Below are 14,350 nucleotides of genomic sequence, written 5' to 3'. Positions count from 1 at the left end.
ATGTTGGCTCTCAGGCCTTGACGCAGCGCAAGCCAGACACACGCATGAGCTACACACACGATGAATTGGATGAACACAAAGATCTTTGTGCCAAGGAGACAAGGCGTTTTATTTATTTTTGCGACGCGTAACTATGCGTCTTTTCTTACTTCATTTTTATTCCGTAAGTAAAGAAACATAGCGCTGAGCTCGCCACAATTCACACAAAGCTTATTGAAAACAGGAAAGGATAGTAGGTGCGGCCAGATTAAACGGAAACAGTTTTGTCGTTCCTTTCGTCCTTCTCCTTGGCATCCTTCAGCTCTTCCTCATGTTTCTCCTTGGTTTTCTTTGCTTCAGCCTCCTCTTCCTCCTTGGCCTTGGCCACCACCGCATCCTCCTTGGCCTTCTTTAGCGCCTCGACAAGGCCTACCAAGCACACGTCGGGGTCTCTCTTCTTCTTCTTGGACATCGGCATCAGATTCTCCGCCACATCTGCGGGCGACATGTCGGTTTCCTCGAGCAGCTGTCGGATCTCGTTGAACAGCTCGTGCTCAACGACGTCTAAGTAATTCTTGCATAGTACCTTGAAGCCCTCGAAGCGACAGTAGGACATCTCGATGTGCTTGTCCATCCTACCATGCCGGATCAGCGCAGGGTCCAGTTTCTCCCTGTGGTTGGTCGTGAAGATGATGATTCGCTCACCGCCGCATGAGGACCACAACCCATCAATGAAGTTGAGAAGTCCCGAGAGCGTCACCTTGCTGGCTTCATCCTTCTCCGGGTCTGTCGGCAACTTGGGTTTTTCGTCCTCATCAGACTCCTTGGCGCCTTTCTTGTCCTTGTGGCGCTTCCCGGTGAGGTCAATGGAGCAGTCAATGTCCTCGATGACGATGATGGACTTGCCAGTGGTCTCGATGAAGAGTTTCCTCAGCTCGGTGTTGTTCTTGATGGCGGTGAGCTCGAGGTCGTAGACATCATAGTCAAGGAAGTTGGCCATGGCAGCGATCATGGTGGACTTGCCGGTGCCTGGTGGGCCATAGAGGAGGTATCCACGCTTCCATGCCTTGCCGACCTTGGCATAGTATTCCTTGCCCTCCTGGAAAGCCATGAGATCACTGATGATGGACTCCTTCTGGTCGGTGTCCATGGCGAGAGTGTCGAAGGTCGCCGGGTGTTCAAACTTGACGTGGCTCCAGACGCTCTTGCGCCGGTAGGGGCTCCATCTGCCACTAGAGTTGTTGGTGAAGAGGCGACGCTGGCGGTTTTTGACGGTGACGGCACGTCCCTCGGCGAGGACAAAAGGAAGGTAGGAGTGGATGACAAGATCACGATGGTGGCGGTGGAAGACGACCCGGTAGAAGCGCCTGTCTTCCTCACCAGGGTAGAAACTGATGACGCCGCCCCTGGACTGTTGCTTGGAGGCGTACCACCAGAGCATGGCGCCTGCGAATTCGTCGGTGACCTCCTCGTGGTCGTCGACGGAGACCCGAAGGTTCTTGCTGTCCTTGGCAAGCTCGGCCTTGAGCTTGCGCGCGCGGCGGGCACATGCATCGCTGAGGTAGGACTCGACGGCGAGGAAGAGGTCGTCGCGCTTGAAGCGCCCGCCGATGTACTCGGAGACGGTGATGGTGAGGTAAGGGTTGAAGTAGGAGGTGAGCTTGGTTGCACTTGTAGTGAGGTAGAGGCGGAGGGTTTCAGGGATGTGGTTCTGCACCATGGACCACAGGAAGAGGATGCTGGCCACCATGGAACCCAACCCCGCCCATTTCTCCATCAACATCGCCATATGTGCCTCTTGATATTCACTCAACGCTAGCTAGCTAGCTGTTGATGTTGTCTTCGCTTAAGTAATGCTACCTAGCTAGCTCTCCCACCAATGCACAGGTGTATATATAGCATCTCAGATGAGGAGCAGGTAATTGTATATTCCAAACACACAAGAAGTCTGAAAAGGTATTCCTGACTAGGTCAGGATAGACAAAAACCTTCGAAGAAGAAACAAAGAAAAGGGGGAAAAGGGAATATTCAGGAAAGTTTGTCGTCCACTGAAGCATGAAAAGTCTAATCGCCTCCTTGTTTGTTCTCTCCACAGCCTGCTTAAGGTATTTTTCAGTGATTTACTTATGTTGACCTAAAGACCTAGGCGGTGATCTTAATTCGTCGTGTGGGAGCAGCTACCAAGGATGAATCCATGCATGTGAGTACATTCGATCATGGGACTGAAATTCAGAATTGGCTACCTTTCACTTTCATTAATTAAGTAATTAACCCAACCTGGCGTTGACAGGGCTAATCAGCACATGCTAGCGGCCGAGGAGGTTAATTAGAAGGTTCGACGCAGATCGAGTTGGCTATAGCTTTTGGTTAATGGTGTTGATCTCGCTCGCAGCTTCCTGAGTCAGTGACAGTAAAATAATGCAGAATTTGGCATGCTTTACACATCCATTGATACAACTATCCACTTGTCCACACCAGCATCGCCGCCATGCCTAAGCCTGCAACCTCAGATCGACCTTGCTCTGGACGCTGAGATCGATGATGTTTATAATGGCCCGGTCAGTGCAGTGTGGATCGATACAGACGATTCTGTGATGTGTCAGTTGGTGATTTACTTAGGTTGACTAGATGTCTTCGTCTCGGCCGGGTCGTCGTCGGAGCAGGTGAGGACTGAGGAGGAGCTGTCGTATTTGACCGACGGAGCTCGAGCTTGCACAAGATTTGACGACGAGTCCTCCTGGCGTGCACGGAAAATGCACAGATTAGCTTGCTTAATTAATGGATGGCAAGTGCAGATTGATCGCACAGATCTATCGCGCGTCAAGACGACAACGACGAAGAGATGGATGCTGTATCGGTGCTGGTCGTAGAGTTGGGGCAGTGACCCGTAGTTGCAGCAGTGGAGGTCGTAGCGGCGTCCCTCTGGTCGTGTACCGGAGTGGACGTCGTGGTCGTCGACGGCGGCCTTCCCGTACACTTCAGCGTCCCCTAACGGTAGGGATCGTTATGGGTTGCTGAGTTTTCGCGAGGTCCTCTCTTGAACCAGTCGACGTGAGGGAGCCAGCCTACCCCTTTTATATGTGACGCTGCGCGACCGGGGGCGAAACCAAAGTTGGTTAGTGCCCCTGATTAGGGCGCGATTAGTGCAGGACTAAGGCCATAAACGTTGGTTTATGGCCCTTCCCCTTATAAATTCCCTAAATAAACGCCCCTCTAATTAAGGGAGTGATCTATGGCATTTATTTTGGTGATCAAACCAGATCAAACAACATTCTCCTCCTTGATCGTTAGGTTTATTCACATTTGTCCTTTTTCGCAAGAATAATGTACCAAAGTAAGGTGTTAAAATGACCAATGAAATGTCCCTGAAACATATAGTTGTCTACCACTTTGGTTTTGGGAAAATACTTTCGACATACAACCTGCAAATAGCCTCTTAACATTCCATCACTGCTAGAAATCTAATATTTCCCGACAGTGAAAGAGAATAGCCGACGGCCATTCTTGGCTAAACACACCCTTCATTCATTTCGCTGCTAGAGGCCAAAATGAAATTCCTACGGTTAAACACAGCCTCTCAGCTATATCCTTTAGTTGCCGACAGTTTCCTCCAATAACCGACGGGCTAAAATGACACTCGGTTATTTCATGTGTTCGCCGACGGTCTAGGCTTATATCTGATGACAGGGAGTAAAACACACACAGTTATTTGACCTCTTAACCGACGGTAATACACAGACTCTCGGTTATTTGACCTCATTCAGAAGAGGAAGAAACATAATACATTTATTCGTGACGGCATCGCAACCTCCGCCATTGCATTGCGATATGAACCAAACAATTAAAATATGCGAACACTTTTGGATAATCTCTGGAGGAACCGAGGTTCCCCCCACCTCGTAGCGCCAAGACGGCGGCCGGAGGCGAGGAGAACGCTAAATCTTCAACGGCGACGGCTAACACAAGTCATATTTTTTTTTGAGGAAATAACCTGTAATTTTATTCAAACACGAGAATCATTACAGGTACAATGCTTTGGATCATAGACTCTAGAAACTACAAGGTAACTCTTATAATTAAGAATCACAATGAAATCTCTAAAGACATCTTCTCCGTGATATCATACTTTGCAACATGAAATTCTGCTATGAGGTTTCAACATAGAGACCGCACTCAGATTGTAGCAGCAACAACGTTACTGGTATCCCTGTACGAACTTGACTACCTTTAAAGGTTTCAAAAAGCCCCTTGAGTCGCTCATCCAAAAAGATGAGAAGTCATGAGCGTTGAACGTACTTGGGCCGGGGATGATCCCCTAAACGTGCAAGTCATCGAACCGCAAGATCTTCATCAGAACGCCAGAGAAGTATTCCAAAATTACAAAAGATAAAACCAACAAAAGCACCGTGACACACTAACAAAAACTCAACAGATACATATAAACAGATCTGGAAGTACACAAACCCAAGATCCACAGACCGGGTACACTAAACTCACAGCGATTAAAAATCTTTGGCTCTGCAGCAACGCCCATTGAGATGTTAGGTTCGTTGCATAGGAAACAAAAAAAAATTCCTACGAGAAGTGCGGAAGAAAACCCAAGAATATATATACTAGATGTATGTAACGAGAGGGATCATGAACACCATACCCTCGTAGACCGCTAAGCGTTACGATCACGAGATCGTTGTTGGTGTAGTGGAACTTTCAATGAGATCAATCTCAGTGCCGAACGGACAGCACCTCCTTGGTATCCACACGTTCAGCTTCACGTTGTCTCCTCCTTCCTCGATCCAGCAAGCGAGAGGGAGAGGTAGACGAGATCCCGGCAGCACGACGGCGTGGTGACTATGGTGAATATTCTCACGGGCAGGGCTACGCCGTGCGCGTGAGAAGAGGAGGAGAGGAGGGCTCAGGGGAGAGAGATCCAACTGAAAGCTTGGGGTGTCTCTCTCCCTTGCCCCCCCTTCTATTTATATAGGGGTAGAGGAGGCGTGGCCGGCCAGGACTCTCATGTGGCCAGGACTCTCCCGCGGCCAGGACTCTCCTCCTGGCCGCATGGGCCCTGTGGGCTAGCCCCTCGGCCCATTAAGGCCAGGGTGCTCCCTCACAGGCCCATTTAGCCCAGGGATAGGTGGGCCTCAAGGTGGAACCCTCCAGATCCCTCCGGAACCTTCTAGAAGCTTCCCGGTCAAAACCGGGAAATATTCCAAACTTTCCAGAACCCTGAAAACAACTTTCCATATATAAATCTTTATCTCCGGAACATTCCGGAGCTCCTCGTTGCGTCTAGGATCCCATCCAAGACTCCGAATCATAATTCGATATCATCATCATTTATCTCATCTAACCCAAGCAACATGAAACGTTAAGTGTGTGACCCTACGGGTTCGATAACATGTGGACATGATCAAATATCAATAACCAATAGCGGGACCTGGATGTCCATAATAGTTCCCACATATTCCACGAAGATCTCATCGGTTGAACCACTATGTCGAGGATTCAATTAATCCAGTATCCAATTCTCTTTGTCTCGCGATATATTACTTGCCCGAGATTTGATCGTCGGTATCGCCATACCTAGTTTAATCTCGTTACCGGCAAGTTCTCTTTACTCGTTCCGTAATATAATACCCCCGCAACTAAACACATTAGTCGCATGCTTGCAAGCTCATTAGGATGTTATATTACCGAGAGGGCCCAGAGATATCTCTCCGTCACAAGGAGTGACAAATCCCAGTCTTGATCCATACAACCCAACAAGCACCTTCTGGGATACCTGAAAAACACATTTATGATCACCCAGTTACGAGATGACGGTTGATGCCCACAAAGTATTCTTCCGGTACTAGGGAGTGGCATGATCTCATGGTCTAAAGAAATAATACTTGACATAATAAAACATAAGCAACTTAAACTTAAGTGACACGATCAAAAGCTATGTTTAGGTTTGGGTCTGTCCATCACATCATTCTCCTAATGATATGATCTCGTTATTAAATGACAACACATGTCTATGGTTAGGAAACCTTAACCATCTTTAATCAACGAGCTAATCTAGTAGAGGCGTATTAGGGACACGGTATTTGTTTATTTATCCACACATGTATTTGAGTTTCCAATCAATACAATTATAGCATGGGCAATAAACATTTATCAAGAACAATGAAATATGATAATAACAAATTTATTATTGCCTCTAGGGCATATTTCCAACATGAGACGCAACTCGTGGAAAACCTAGATTAGATTTGAGTTTATAATTCGTATAGTACACACAACTCACACATGGTGCAAGAGTTCGTTCATGTATCGCCCGCTCGGCAACCTGGACCAACAAAAGGTCCGTGGCCCAGAATCTATCCGTCATAACATGGGCCATTTCCAGGACTTGATACTAATAGTACTATAAAATAACATGGTTTTTTTAGGGATAAAATAACATGGGTCGGATCAAGCCCCAGAGTCAAATTTCTTTTTTGCATGGTCCAGCACGGCCGGCTGGCCCAGAATCTCTCCCGACAAACCTGGGCCATTTGGACCGTATACACGAAAAGGCCTGCACCGTACCGGAATAGCAAAACGACATGTACCACGAGATCGATTAAAGCCTGGCCATCGCTCAAAAAAAGAAGAAGAAAAGATTAAAGCCTGGCCTCTCTCGATTTGGTCCCCTAGGCAAAGAATTTGCGGCACGGCTTTCCCCTTCTTCCATGGCGACCCCAGGGGCGGCGGCGGCGGCGCGAGAGATGAGTTCGTCCCCGAAGAACAAGAGGCCCATGGAGGCCGACCCGTCCAGCAGAGAGGAGCAAGTCCAAGCGAAGAGGGGGGGTCCGAGGCGGGAGGAGGCGCCTGCACTGCTCCCCATGCCCGCCGGCAGCGCTAGGTTCGTCAATTATTCCAAGTGGATCAACGCCAAGGCAGAGAGAAAAAGACGTGAAGCAGAATTAGGTCTGATTCCTCCCTCCTCTTCCCCACCATCCTCCTCGAGCATCAATTCAACACATTGTTCTTGGTTCGTACCATTAGTAACAACAACATAGCGCAATCGCTTACACGAATGTGTGTAATCACGTTTCAGTTATTTTTCGAATGATACAAGTGTGCGATTGATGTCTTGTTAGGGTTAACTCCCCCCGTGGAAGAAGCACAAGTTCCTCCTACGCTCGAGGATTTTGAACCTCCCACTACTTTTCACAAGAAACGGCTTCTCCACGTCCGTGAATCTGGAACCATGGCGGTGCTCACGGCTGCTAAGTCTCTTCTTGGGGTCTCATCGTCTGTCGGTATGTAGCACATCCAATTTGCACCAACCCGGCCTCTTAGTCTCAGTTTTAGGATTAACTAGCTACATGACCATATGTGAGGCTAGATTTACTATACTACCTCTGTTAGTAAATACATATCCTCAAACAAATAGTAAAAAACTTTTCTGTCAGTAAATACAGTGCTATAATTCACAAAATACATATCTGTCAGAAAATACAGTGCTATGCTCATAAACTTTTCAGGTAGGATGCGTGAAAGGTTTATGACTTTTAATCTGTATCTCTATAATCTAGAACAAAAAAAAACACTCATGTATATGCTTTTAGCCTATGTGAACATCCGGACCCACCAAATATCAAAGGTGGAAATGTTCAGCCTACGGAAGAAATGTGATCATTTTGTTTTAACCTGCCTACATATCCAACCCAGTGATCTTTTTATTAAAACTGATTGAAATTGCTGATTTTCTTTATTTCCAAGGTTAGGTCCACATATGTATGTATATACCCATGTTGTTAGTAAATTTCTCTTCTTCCTGTTCAATCCCATATAGTATTACTGTTGTACTTGCTTTGGAACTTTATTTGTTTACTTGTACAACTTCATCTCGGTTTGTAATTTGACTACTTGCAATTGTATACAAGTGTGCATGTAGAATTCATGTCCACCTAAAGTATATTGCTTGAACATATCCTTCTTTTCTTACCATATGTCTCCTATTGGTCTCTTTTTCTATTGTTTATGTCTAGTTAATGCTAGCCATTTCTTTTTCTAATTTAGTGATACAAAAAATTGACCAATCGTCACGCAACTTGATGTATATTTTGTATGAATCTGGATGGATGCAGGTGGCAAACCTCTAAAACGGTGCTCCGGTTTTTGGATTGATTGGGATGAGGAGAGCAAAACCGGTACAGTTTTAACAACTGCACATCTGATTCGCACAAAGGAAGCTCCTACCAACATCTGGTCAGGCGGAGAAGAGTATGATCCCCATGCTAATGTGAGTCAAATGTTTTGTCTGTTAACCTGTATGCATGTACTTTCACTTTACTTGGTTCCATGTCAAATTAATTAGGCGTAAGATAGCTAGTTGCCTGGTTGCAAATTGCATGCCTTATACTATTTGACCTCTCTAGTAAAGAAAAGGAAACAACGAATATGTTTGCTTTAAAAAGTTTTTTTGATGTAAAAATGTAATATCATTCTTTCTCCCATCTTTGCAGGTTACTGTTCATTTGCTAGACGGCACCAGTGCAGAGGGCCAGTTGCTGTACCACCAGCCACATTACGATGTTGCTTTTGTGAGGGTCAGAGTGGATAAACCTGTTCAGTTACCATCTTTCAATGAAGAAGTGAAATTGGTTCAAGACGTCTTTCGGCTAGGAAGAGACAATATGTTAGATCTAAGGATAACATATGGTAGGGCTGTATCTGAGAATCCAGACACGTGCCAGCGGTATCACGACATGTGCTTTCACTGTGCAGGTGTTCCAAACAATGAGGAGAAGGTAATATTTCTTATCAAGTGATTGTAGTAAATACATTGCTTCCCATACTGAGTTTGTTTGATATACTTTTGATGTTTTATATTGCAATATGCTATGGCTAGAACTTTTTGTTATCATGAGCCCTCATATTTTGTGAATGTGAGTTGTTGCAGTATGACGGAGGAGGGCCAGTCATTGACTTGGAAGGAAAAGTTGTGGGAATGTCCAATGTTCGTTGCACAAGGACTTTTATACCTTCTTCTATTTTGCTCAAGTGTCTGGATTTATGGAAGAAATATGAGTGCGTTCTCTCTCTCTCATACACAATTTAATAACGAGAAATTATGTTTGATCAAATAGCTGCAATAAATAATTTATGTAAGTATAAATGTTATGTTTGAAAAGGTAGCTGCAATATATAATTTAGCAACAATAATTCTTTGATGGGGTCAAGCTGGGCAAGCTGAGACCGCAGTTTTATTTCAATGAGGGATTGAACTTAAACTAGTTGGGGTATTGTCTGTGAACCAATGATTTTGTGATATGCATCCAGTTTATATTGAAATATGTTGTTCTGTTATAACATCATATCATAAAAATCCTTTTGGTCTTTTTCGACTATTTTTCATATCTCATCTCCTTTGGGCCTTTTTGAACTCTTACCAAATTAATTTTTTTTTGTTACTATTGGAAAAAAAATTAACCTGGTGGAAAGAAGTTAAATTCCAGTGAAGATGACTCGTTTAAAAAGTGCTACTTGCTCTATTCCTCATGTATACCTTGTTTGACATATGTTCTATGGTAATTTGATTAGGTATAAGTACATCCCCCGGCCTCACCTGGGGATGACGTTTGAGGCCATCAAGCTTCTTGAGCCTGCTCATGTGGACAAGATATGGCGTATGTATAACATTGATAACGGTCTTGTTGTTCAAAAGGTATGTAATGCTTTCCTAAAGGTGCTCAATTTCTCATATGGATACTGGTTAATGATTGCCAATTGAAACTTAGGTGTCAAAAGGATCCCATGCTGAGAAATTTGGAATCCAGATAGGTGATATTATTGAATGCTGCAATGGAGAAAGCGTTTCTACTACAGTTAAGGTTGGTGTATTAGAGATTTGTTAGGTTCCAAATGAAGTGAAAATAAATTACATTTGTGTGATATTTGGTAGTTTCATGTTCTTGACCTTTATGTTTTTATTCTTCTATTGTTAGTTGGAAAATATGTTGATGAGCATATGCAAGGGCTCCTCAGACAATTTAAATGGCCTTAATGTTGAAGTTAATGTTTCTGTAAGTTTAACCACCCGATCCCTGCCATACATTTCTTCATATGGAACTATTATTAGCAAAATCCTAGTAATAAAACATGTGTTATGCTGACTCCATAGGTTGAGGTGTTTCACACGCTAAAAAAACTGCGAACGGTCGGAGAGTTGGCTGCAGATGTATCAGATCATGGAGAAGTTATTATTGCATGAGGTATACATCTCCACTATTAACCTAGTACCATCTAAACATTATCCAGATCTTAAGCTCTAAACTACCGGTAGTATGTAGACTTGGAAGCTTGTCGATATCCACACAGTAAGAAACATTCACTATTTGACGAAAGAGGTTATTTGCTGGGTTTTGTACAGAACACATGAATACAAGATCCCTGATATAAAAAAAAAACATGGATGCCGTTCCATGTTATGGAGATTCTAGTTGCTCTGAAACACGCCCTTTTTTCTTGGTGATTCCAACCTCCTTCCTGACTTCTTTTGCATTTTTTAACTTCTATCCTTTGAGACCCTTCTTATTTCTCAAGCAGCAAACATGAGTTGTAGGTGCCGTGAGGACTAAGACCAAATGGTCTGGAACTTGGTCAAGAATAGTAAACAAGTTATTTAAGACCATGATTGAGTGCAAAGTCTGGACCAAATCATACTAATGAAATATCTAGCAAAGCATAATTCAGTTGTAGATAGCGCATATCTAACTTGTGCACTGGAGACATTCTATGATGGAAGGGACATCAACTTTGCACCAGGTGTAAAGTGTAAACATATGGGACTTTCTGTGTTCCTGTTCTCCAAGTTCAACGCCCGTGGGTGTTTGACAAGAAGGAACACAGGGGTCTTGCATAGGTTAACAGTAGTACATAGTGCGCTTAACATGATTTTTACAAGGCACGGAAAAAAGAACTGGGTGGAACCAATAATCCTAGTATATCTTTAGGTTTACGATCTGTCATTACAAGAAATAAATTCTAAGATGCAGGCTTTTTTAGGAGAGTGAAGCATACATCATTTTGGTCAGAGGACTCCCTGTGTACTGACTTTCATTCTCTCTTTGGTATCCAAGAGATTCTTGAACTGAGGTGTATATCACATCTTCAGCTGGTTGGCAAAGAATGCAGACTCATCCAACTTTCTCTTTGCAAACCAGCAACATGATACCACACTTGAATATAAGGTAGTAAATCCGAATGTTTACCCAAAAAGAAGGCACCAAGCAAGTGGTTGGTAGTAAATGTTGGATCTTACATTTGCTTCCCAGATGCCAAAGTCATGATCACAAGACGTGAACCCTCAAAGAAAGTTGAGGAACTAATCCATTCCTTTCTTTAATTTCCAGAACTAGATAATCACAAGCAAACATACTGAGATCGAAATATACTACATTACTGAATTTTCTTCTACAAAGCCTACCTAAGTCGCGATATCTTAGCCACTTGCCTTAATTGTGCTTGTAGGTTTGTCAACCATCAGTTTCGCAAAGGATGTAAATGCTGCTTGCATGTGTAGTTCTCTCAGTTTAGATGGATACAAAACCTGCGACCTGTCAGAGATGCTTTGCTCATAAACGGCATCGTCATTTTCACTCACATCGTGTTACTCTTTTCTGCAGGTCTTGTTGTCTGTTGAACCGGTGTCGTAAAAGGAATGCCAGTCGACTGGATGGGCCTCTTTTTTTTTTCTCCTTGCGTTTTTTATTGTGAACGTACTGTACATAGTAGTAATGTAGATTCTATGGCACTTGTTTTGGACCATACCAGTAGATCTTATATCGAAATAATGTTTGTACATTGGTCTCAAGAAGCGTTTTGATATCGTTGGGCATTGGGGCTTATAAACCAGTGTATTGTGCCTTGGCATCAATATGCTCTGTATTAATTTTACAAAGACAATGCGGACTTGTCGTTCTTGTTCAATAAGAATACGTGTTAGTAAGTTAAATTGGCATTGTATCTCAATATTTTGTGTATGTTTTCTTGTTTAGTGGATCTCAGAGCACAATACTTGTTTGGTGCCATAATATCTTGAGGCGGGTGCATTTAGCTGCAATCATATACATGATGGCTCAAAATGCTTGTGACCTTAGACAAGGGGAATGAAGCTCCAATTTGCCTCTGCTCTGATAGTTTGGAGGTGATCCAACTTGAGTGATGAAGGAGGGTGTGGGCAGTCTTATGGTGATGCTGCTGCCGTGTTTGATGATTGTTACAAGGGTATCCATCTCTTGTTGACTTTGTGAAGATTGCTTTTGAACATTGCCGAAGAGCTAGGCAAGTCATGAATTAGCAGAATTAGCCAAGTCTAACCCGCTGGTTTTCTATCCCTCCTCCCCCTGAGTATTTATTTTACCTCTTTTGGTTAATGATGTACTAACCGTTATCTCATCGTAATATTATTACAGTCAAAAAAGAAGAAGAAACCTCTCCTACCCGCAAAAAAAAGAATCTCTCTCGTTGAAATTATGATCAAAACCGGCAGGCATTGGGCCGTTCCTCTGGTTGAAATTGAAGAAGCGGCATTTGGCCCAAAGACTGGCAAAAGGCAGACAGGTGGGACCGCGCCAAAACCTTGCTTCTTTCCTCCGCTCCACGCAAACGCAAGCAACCCTCCTCCTCCGCCTTCCTTCCTTCCTGTCCTCAGGACGCAAAACCCTCCTCCTCCGCCTTCCGCCACACCAGGAGCCGCCTTCCGCCCACGACGCCCGAGGTCTCGCCCCCGCCGGCCGCCGCCACATCAGGAGCCTTCCACCCACGACGCCCACCGCGCCAATGGCAGCACAAATTCCTCCGCCTTTCCCCCACCACGCCCAAGGTCCCGCCCCCGCAGGAGTTGTTGATTGGACTGCCATCTTTGACAGGGTCAAAGAGTCCGTGTTCTTTGTCTGCCTGGAACCAAAGGAAGGAAAGCTTGGGGCGCTCAACGAGGTGGCCGACAGAGCAAGAACCGTCCAAGGCAGAAAGAAGCGACGGCAGAGGGTCAGATCTGGTTACTGCTCCACCGGCTTCGTTCTCATGTCCGGCCCCACCACGCTCTATGTCGTGACAACCGCGCATAGTTTGAGTCATCTTTTCAGCTCAGATCATCCCCTCGAGGCAACTACATTGGACATGATTGATGCATCTGTTGTGTGCCATCATTTTGAAGAGGAATATCAACAGCATGGTTTGCCAGGGGAGAGAAATCATGCCCAGGCACACATTCTGGTAGCTGAAAGCCGAAAGGATATCCTCATCTTGGGGGTCCCAAAGACCAACCTCAAGAATATGGTTGGTGATACATGTGCAAGGAACCATCACGAGATCGTCATCACTGAGGGTGCGCCAAGGGAAGCCAAGGAGGCAATGTTGGTGTCTTGGCCGTCCCATATGCATAACAAGGTGTCGAGGGGCTGGACAAGTTCCTTGAGAGGGATCAATGTGATTTCTGACCCAAATCCTCATGGGTACGATATGTCTCTATTAGAGGTTCACATGACCACGGAGGAAGGGTCCTCGGGAGCACCATTGGTTGACCAAGACGGAGAGGTTATAGGGATGCTCCACGGTGGGTTCGGTACAGCACATTCTTATTTTGTGCCTGCAAATCATCTTAGGGACTGGGTAGTAGTGCCTCCAGACCGTTTGGACTAGCTCATAGAGGTTGAACATCTGATGGATCATCTTAGGGACTTGGTACTACCTGCAGACAGTTTGGACTAGCTCATAGAGGTTGAACATTTGATGGATCATCTTAGGGACTTGGTAGTACCTTCAGACAGTTTGGACTAGCTCATAGAGGTTGAACATCTCATGGATCATCTTAGGGACAGTTTGGACTAGCTCACAGTGGTGCCTCAAAAAAAACAGTGGTTGAACATCGGATCTTGCATAACTTTTGGCTGTGATGAACCAACACCTTGGGAATATTGATCTTCTGCATAATGTAGTGATGAACATGCCTGGCTTCTCTTAACAACTGTTGTTTGTTGCCTTATCTCAATTTTATGGACAATACTTGCCAGGGCTCTGCATATATAGGAGCATTCCTGGAAAAGCATTACTGAATTTTTTTACTGCTACTTGTTGGTGGCAATGGAATATTTTTATATTTGCTTACATCGCCAAGTTGTATCAAGTTGCATGATTCGCTTTGATTTTCTGCTAAACTTTTGGCTGTCATGACTTGTGAAGAGCTCAATTGTCGCAGATTTGACAAAGTTTGCTAAAAAAAAAAGAAGTCAGATGCAATGTTGAGCTGACCTCTAAAAGATTATGGCTGCACCCTCAACTGTGATAAGGAAGAATCAAACAAGAGCAGCCGTATCTTGCAGTAGAGTGACCATAA

At 44.5% G+C, this 14,350-nt stretch overlaps 2 protein-coding genes across 2 annotated transcripts; one reads left to right on the top strand and one right to left on the bottom strand.

Annotated features, from left to right (window-relative positions):
• Positions 1-47: 47 nt before the first annotated feature.
• LOC100830055 (AAA-ATPase ASD, mitochondrial) lies at positions 48-1,869 on the bottom strand. Its single transcript, XM_003577963.4, has one exon. It carries the CDS (start codon positions 1,766-1,768, stop codon positions 248-250), a length of 1,521 nt encoding a protein of 506 aa, XP_003578011.1. The 5' UTR covers positions 1,769-1,869; the 3' UTR covers positions 48-247.
• A 4,745-nt stretch (positions 1,870-6,614) lies between these two features.
• On the top strand, positions 6,615-11,974 carry LOC100845435 (serine protease HTRA3). The gene is made up of 10 exons (XM_003577848.4): positions 6,615-6,933; positions 7,107-7,268; positions 8,100-8,254; positions 8,478-8,762; positions 8,915-9,042; positions 9,556-9,679; positions 9,753-9,845; positions 9,960-10,037; positions 10,136-10,226; positions 11,640-11,974. The coding sequence occupies exons 1-9, from the start codon at positions 6,696-6,698 to the stop codon at positions 10,223-10,225; spliced, it is 1,353 nt and encodes a 450-aa protein (XP_003577896.1). The 5' UTR covers positions 6,615-6,695; the 3' UTR covers position 10,226; positions 11,640-11,974.
• Positions 11,975-14,350: the final 2,376 nt, after the last annotated feature.

This window comes from Brachypodium distachyon, chromosome 4, assembly GCF_000005505.3.
Source record: "Brachypodium distachyon strain Bd21 chromosome 4, Brachypodium_distachyon_v3.0, whole genome shotgun sequence".
Lineage (NCBI taxonomy): Eukaryota > Viridiplantae > Streptophyta > Magnoliopsida > Poales > Poaceae > Brachypodium > Brachypodium distachyon.
This window is presented reverse-complemented; position numbering and strand designations above follow the sequence as displayed.

What these genes read in the sequence shown, in the direction of transcription:
- LOC100830055 (XM_003577963.4), bottom strand. Translation starts at nt 1,768, where the DNA reads ATGGCGATGTTGATGGAGAAATGGGCGGGGTTGGGTTCCATGGTGGCC.
- LOC100845435 (XM_003577848.4), top strand. Translation starts at nt 6,696, where the DNA reads ATGGCGACCCCAGGGGCGGCGGCGGCGGCGCGAGAGATGAGTTCGTCC. An exon ending in GATTTATGGAAGAAATATGA is followed by an intron (nt 9,043 to 9,555) that starts GTGCGTTCTCTC and finishes TAATTTGATTAG; the next exon opens with GTATAAGTACATCCCCCGGC. An exon ending in ATGTTGAAGTTAATGTTTCT is followed by an intron (nt 10,038 to 10,135) that starts GTAAGTTTAACC and finishes CTGACTCCATAG; the next exon opens with GTTGAGGTGTTTCACACGCT.